This window comes from Dermacentor variabilis, chromosome 10, assembly GCF_050947875.1.
Source record: "Dermacentor variabilis isolate Ectoservices chromosome 10, ASM5094787v1, whole genome shotgun sequence".
NCBI classification, from domain to species: Eukaryota; Metazoa; Arthropoda; class Arachnida; order Ixodida; family Ixodidae; genus Dermacentor; species Dermacentor variabilis.
The window spans coordinates 45,520,813-45,527,860 of NC_134577.1; the positions used below are offsets into that span (position 1 = coordinate 45,520,813).

Below are 7,048 nucleotides of genomic sequence, written 5' to 3' on the forward strand. Positions count from 1 at the left end.
CTGTCTTAACGTCATTCCCGACTCCATCAGAGCTAACTACACGTAAATAAATTGCGTGGATTGCCGTGATATTCCATACAATGGTGCAGCATTGAGTGCTGTCTATCCAGCAAGGACGAATTGCCTTCGCAAGCGCTGGAGCATTCTGCTACACGATGAGGTCTGCTTGTTGCAGCCACCGTTGGCCGACACATCCTCGGCCAAGGAAACGTGGCCGCTGTCGCCTACACGGCCTTAGGCGAGTGGCGTGCTGCTCGCGGCGGCGGTGTAGGACATGAGTGCGAAAAACGGATAACTGGCCACGTGTTCGACGTACACATTCTATTAGGCTGCACTTTAACTGTTACGATTAGTGCGAAATACGGACGCGCAGTCGGCACGGCAAGCAGTAGAGCTCCGTGCGGCCTACAAATTTCCCACGCCTGTCCTCTGCTCGCCCGCACGTCTACCTTTCACGATGGCCACGGTAACCCAATGTGTGCGCAGGTTAGGCACCACTATGCAAGAGATGTCTAGAAGGTCTTCGCTGTAAAATCAATTTACAAGATGTGTCGCTGTTAACTCGCCCATAATGACAGCCAACCAAGCCGAATCTGCGGCTTCCGTCAACCAAAGCAACACTGGGCGTTGTGGTTAATACATGGCAGCATTGGTCATTCAAGGAATTTGCCTGGGGCTACTTACTGGAGACGCTGGAATCCACTAGAAAGATGAGAAAAAAGAAAAAAAGAAAGGCCGTGTAAGAAAAAGAATCTGGTAGGCTGAGATGACCAAGGATTCAAGAATGGCGATGCATGAGCCTTGGTGGTATCGACCGTATTTAAAGAGAAGTCGCCGAAGCACGCTTGAAAATGCTGATGACTGAAGTTATCAGAAATCTTGAGAAGGTCAACGCACTCACGCGATGGCCAGTGGCAGAACAGGTAATCCTACATGCAATCCCTCGGTAATAAGATTACGCACCATCAACCCTTCCAGAACAAGAAACATCAAATAAAGGCATAGGCCTGCGCCGTACAAGCAGCACAGTCACAGCGTAAACTGGAGGAGCGGCTACTTAGGAGCTGCATTTTTGGCACCATGCACGCACTAAAGGGTCTTCGCGGCGAAGTCTTTTCGAATAGTTTTCACGAGAAGGATCTCAACTGTACTCCCGGCGTTGACAGCAAGCTGCGGCTTGCGCTGCGGCTTGTCCAGCTCTTTGCACAGCGGTCTGCTGAGCCCGATGTTGCCTGATTGCAGCCGGGGGCATAGATCTACGATTCGCCTCTTCAGCAGCGGTTCGTACCTTGTGAGGAGGCGCCATCACGTATACCGAAAAGCAAACAGCGGTATGCAGACTACGTGGCATATCACATCCCTTGACCAGTGGCACTGTACGCTGCTGTTGACGATGATAATGACGGTTTACTGACATCCTCTTCGAAACGGGTTGGTGCCAAATAGCCACTTAGTCTGCTTGAGTTAACAACGTCCAGCTACGCACAGCATTCAACTGCTATATGCAACTGCTACATGTCAGGACACCTGCTGGAATATAATGGAACTGGAACGCAAAGTTTGTACGTATAGACTCTACGCGGCGCGCATGTCACATCGCCTGTCAAATGGCACGATACAATGGTAACGGTGATGATGATCATGATGATGATTTAAGGGCATCGCCTTAGAAACGGGATGGTGAAAAACATTCACCCAGCCTACTTGATTTATTCAGGTACACAATACGTGTTTTTCAATACATCAATATTTATACATATCCATAAACTTTTTCTTCCTCAAGACTTCCTTATCTACAATGAACCGCTACCTATGCAACTGCTACATGGGGTACCTCCTCCTGTAATAATATGCAACTGCAATAATAAGGCGCACGTATAGGCGCTACGCGGCGCACATCTCACATCGCAAGACAAGCGGCATAATACGATGATGATGACAATTTATTGGCACCCCCTTTGTAACGCGGCGGTGACATAGTCACCTCGGAAGCTTTATTTAATCAGATACACAATACATTTTAACGCGATAGCGTTAAGGAGCTCGTGTCGCAGAAAAGCCGGTGTCGTCGGCGTCGGTGTCGGAGTCGGCGTCCGCGGCGTTGGCCGTGAGCGATAAATCACGGCAGGCACTTCATAAATAAAAAGCAACTTCCAAGATGGGCTGGGTGGGAATCGAACCAGGGTCTCCGGAGTGTGAGACGGAGACGTTACCACTGAGCCACGAGTTTTTTTTTTTTTTTTTTTTTTTTCTTTAACACTGAGCCACGAGTTCGATGCTTCAAAGCGGTACAAAAGCGCCTCTAGTGAACGCGGTGTTACCTTAGAAACGAGCTATTTCTAAGGCTCAGGCGTGCGTCGCTTGCTGAGGCGCACATTTCGTCGTCGCGCCGAACGCTGCGTTGCTCGACGCTCACCGCGTCCGATGCGGGGCGCGTAGTCGCTGCGCCGTAGCCCAATACCCCTTGGCGGGTCGACGGGAACGCTGTCGCGTTCCACTCTTGAAGGCGAAGCTTAAGCGTCCTCCAATTTTTTCTAGCGTTCTTGTATGCATCTCCTTAAACTTCTTTTTCTTCCCTAAACCTTCTTTAACTGCCTTATACGGCTACCTGCGCATTGCTACATGGCATTCTACGTGGTGTAATAATATGCAACTGCAATGCAAAATGTGCACGCATCGACGCCACGTGGCGGGCACGCGACATCGCGTCTCTCCTCGCCGGTTAGGACGCGCTTATAGGGCGTTTTTGCCGCAGTGCGCTAGGAAGCGTTGCCGTGGCTCAGTGGTAGAGCTGCTCACTCCGACGCAGCGGGCCCGGATTCAATGCCGGCGGCAACTGAGTATTTTATTGTTCTCATTCCCGGCGATAGCTGCTACGGACACCATCGCCAACCGAAACGGCTATAGGAATGAGCCCATAACAGCGTGCGCTATAAAACAGCCATTGCTAAACTCTGCCACGGAGACGGGCGCCAGTACTGTCTAGCACAGTTTAGTCATCTATGTCTTGAACGGTTCTGATATTAAGGGTTGAGTACAAAGTGTTCCATATAACAACCTGCTTACGCATTAGGTGCCCGAAGCGATTACTTAAGGGTGTGTATGAACTTGTTCTTCAGGACCATTCGAGCATAATAAAATAGTAATAACCACAAAGGGAAAATGCAGAAATTGACAGACGTAGTTCGGTGATTGATATGTAGTTCTAGCGCTGGAGTTTCATGGGTTCTTGAAAATAATTGCGCAACACAAACGCAAACAAGACGATCCTTATGTTAATAAAAGTATAATACACCTAAAATGAAGGACATACAAAGGATATATGCATGATTCGGGGCGCAATGGGCCTTCGAAGAGGCAGAAGCTCTGTGAATCGTACATTACGTACTCTTATCGCATAAGTTGCATAAATATAAATTCGTCATGATCATTTCAGGAAATTGTTGCTACCTTCACGGTCTTTGGTCTTCACAAAGTGACTTAACCATTGCAATAAGAAAAAAAAAAGGTATTGTAAAGGGCACCAAGTTGCCAATTATCGGCGGAAACTTACTCGACATGTCCGTTCCAGCTACTGACTCTGAAAGGAAAAGCATACAAGGACGTGAGAAGGCAATCGTCGTAACTAAGTCGCGTGTATCAATGTTTCGCAGCCACTGCACCGTTATAGTTTCAGGTCAGTGGCACATTGTAGAGCTGCCGATGCAGCATTGTCCTAACGCCCTCCTCGTTGATATCAAGAGTGTAATGACACATTTATTGCTTCTTAATTTTTTTTTATTAAGTGGTGATGCTGGACCCGGAACACCAAGAGAAAGTAATGGCTGGCTTCAGAGCACGCTAGATAATTCACTGCAATAGCTATCCGCCAACCAGCTTCGATTTCGTTTTGCCGGAGGTGCACGTGATCGTGACGTCGTGCGCGCGTTGGGAGTAGGATATCGGGGACGTTTCGGCACTCGATCCTGCTCTCTCGGTGGTTTGTCGAATGCCCAATGAGTGAATAGCGGGTATTTATTCTTCAAAAGTGTCCCCCAAAACACGCGCGGCTTGGGTCAATGAACTCAACCCGGACAAGATGGTCATTTCAGAAATCGTGCGACGTTAGTGCGCAGGGGCCAGTAAAAGTGGGTGCGAGAGAGAAAATGTGGTGGCTTTTGCTTCTTTAATATCCGACTTTGCACTGGTACTAGGTGGAGAAGTTTCCTTGCTCCTTTTGTATGCCTTTGTCCCTAGGCGCGACGGCATTGCGGAGTGAGGTCGCGCACTGGCCATGCCCATGCGCGAGTTTACGCTCCGACGCTGGTTGCCGGCGCGGTGAACCAGGAGACTCAGTGGTCACTGACGCCCCATTTAGTGATCGCTGTGTCTATAGGTACGTCAGACGTACTCGAAGCCCAGAAGCTAAAGGTATGCCGGACAGAGCGTAGATAGTGTTCCAGGATAGCTGACCCTGTTTTTACTACGGGCCCTACTGCTACACTCGGAAAATCAGTGATGGCCTTTTGAAGGTAGTGCGCCGTAAGGCGCGGGAAAGCTTGTCCGACGTACCTTTAGAACCTTTAGCTTCTTGGATTCGCGTACGTCGACGTACCTTTAGACACAGCGATCACCATGGTAATCTGGCTTCAGTGTCCACTGCTTCTCCTGGTTAACCGCGCCGGCAGCAAGCGCATGGGCATGGAGAAGTCGCGCATGGGCGCGGACAGCGTGCGACCTCACTTCACAATGCCAGCACGCCTAGGGACCAACGCAGACAACACGAGCAAAGAACCTTCTCCTCTGTAGTACCTTGGTAAACCCAGATATTGAAGGAGCAAAAGCCCCCAGATTTTCTCTCTCGCACCCGCTTTTACTCGCGTCTGCGCACAAACGTTGGTCGACTCGCGAAATGACCGCCTCCTGCCGAGGACAACCTCAGATCGCGTTTTCCCTTATGCCTTCATCTGAAAACAGCCGAGCCTGCCGACCAATCCGGAAGTGACGGCACCACGTCGCCGAAGTTCCGATGAAATCCGTCTCTGGTCGACCGGCCGGTGACGAGCGCTCTGTCGCAGGGCAGGTTAATCTAAAGCGACCTGTGATAAACGCAACTTGCTAAATATATACCAGTCGAATCCACCAAAATTATCAAATGATGAATGCGTAAATGAAAATTAGGCAGGGATCATGATCGTCTCTGCGTAAAAAAAGGTTAATCTCAGGGTAATATACGAGTGCTCGGGAGATATTGAAGTTCCTTATCAATGAGAGCGACGAATTTGAAAAACACTTGTCGCTTTTCCTTCGATTATGAAAGCCTTCCATGACCTCACAGGCTCTTTGGGACGCCACTATTTTACCCCATCATAGTCAGCAGCTTGCCAATGAGGTCATTGAACTCTTCCATATTGGAATGAAAGCTCGCTTGCGGTTAGGTTAGCGTTTATCACTCACACTAACAAAAAATTTGAGCATGCCGCTTGTACTAGCGTAGTACCGTAAGTGCAACCAGCTTAACCTCGACGTTTGTTGCGCATCCGCTATGACGAATTTTCACCCACACATTTTTCATTGGTTTATATATGGTAACTTTTTTTGTCGAATAAAGATTAGTTGAAAGTTCAGCGCAAGTCCTTTTCCTACTTCAGTCGTTGTCACAGTATCTCTGTCGCCAACAATGTATATTTATCATCTTCGTCTGAATGTCTGAGAATGTTCCAGCCGCAGGTTTGTGAGCGCGCCCCCTTGAGTGCGGCAGTGTAAGGTACTTGAGAGCATAGCGTTACGGCCTTACCGTTATAGGTGCCGTGTTGCCCCGACTGCGCATGCGCAGGATTTACTCGGCTCCAGAAAGCTTACCGGGCGGATACCGTTGGTACCGTAACCAACTCGCATAAAAGAAGTCGTTGCCGGCAGAGAAAATGGTGAGGCGAAAAAATATCAGTTTGTCTGAGAGATTGCTCCACACTAATGTTGTAGCCTCATCTGCTAGACAAAAACACCCACTTTTCCGCCCCGATGCCGTCCCCTAGGCCTAGCCTCGTCAAACCGAACAACCGTTCTGACTATTAGCGACAAAACAGCGCTTATACTTAGTCCTCAGCGTGAGGTGAGTCCATAAGCGATGGCCGATTTTGACATTTAGTGGTTGCTGCAGCGATGAAGACCAAGTTTCACGGGCGAGTTAAAATCGAAGCGGGCATCCCGGGCACTGCAATATTGTTAAGCAGTTGCGGTCCCGACAATTGCCGTCCGGTAAGCTTACCGAAGCCAGGCAAGCTCTGCGCATGCGCAATCGTGGCAACCCGTATCGATAATGGTAAGACGTTAGCGCTGTGCTAACACATCCCGCGACATGATGAGGTTTTCGGCACACCTTGCTCGGCGTTAATCCCTGACGCCCAGTCCTAGTTCTTTGCCTCCACTGTGCATTCATCACACCTACATTTGGGCTGACGTTAGGGGCCCGGAAATGAGAACTTCTCTTACCCGTTGCACCCACAGTAGACTCCATGGTTCCAGTGGTACAGTAGCCAAGGAACCCGGTGGCTCAGGAGAAAGGGGAAGGCCGTGGGTGGCTGGAGAGGGAGTGAGACTTCGCAGAAAAGGCGGAACCGCTGAGCACAGAAACGGCCTCGTACTGGGCTCTGATCGCCCTCGTTTCTGGAACGCGCTGCACGTTCAGAACTGAGCGAGCAGCGCCCGTGGCCGCCGCTCGTGCTCGGCGTCCATTCTTCTTCTTTATTTGCGACATTGCGTGAGATAACGATGATGATGATGATGGTGACCTGAAAGCATGGCGCTAGAGCATACCAACTAAGTCGGATTGGCGATTGACTGAGTAGCGTAAACAAGAAGCATTCCTCGAACAGTCAGTTAGAGCTCAATAAAAAAAAAAAGAAAACCTGGACGTGGATGATACAATACCTGCTTTTGTATAAAAAGAGAAAAAAAAGGAATTCCAGCTAGTACAGAAAACGAAACAAATAAGCGAACAGTAACGTTAACCGGTGTAGTCAGATGGCGTGACAAGTGAGTGAGTGAGTGAGTGAGTGAGTGAGTGAGT

At 49.4% G+C, this 7,048-nt stretch overlaps 1 protein-coding gene across 3 annotated transcripts in view; it reads right to left on the reverse strand.

Moving 5' to 3' along the window:
• Positions 1 to 6,681, reverse strand: part of LOC142560454 (uncharacterized) — a 58,603-nt gene extending 51,922 nt beyond the window's left edge. Inside the window, exons 1-3 of one of the 3 annotated variants that reach the window (XM_075672577.1) lie at positions 6,472 to 6,681; positions 3,554 to 3,580; positions 685 to 702 (exon numbers count right to left, since the gene is read on the reverse strand). In XM_075672577.1, the coding sequence (XP_075528692.1) occupies positions 685 to 702; positions 3,554 to 3,580; positions 6,472 to 6,496 (70 nt within the window). In that variant the 5' untranslated portion in view covers positions 6,497 to 6,681. The remainder of the gene's footprint in view (positions 1 to 684; positions 703 to 3,553; positions 3,581 to 6,471) is intronic. The other 2 variants (XM_075672578.1, XM_075672579.1) reach the window with 2 other exon arrangements.
• Between the last annotated feature and the right edge of the window lie 367 nt (positions 6,682 to 7,048).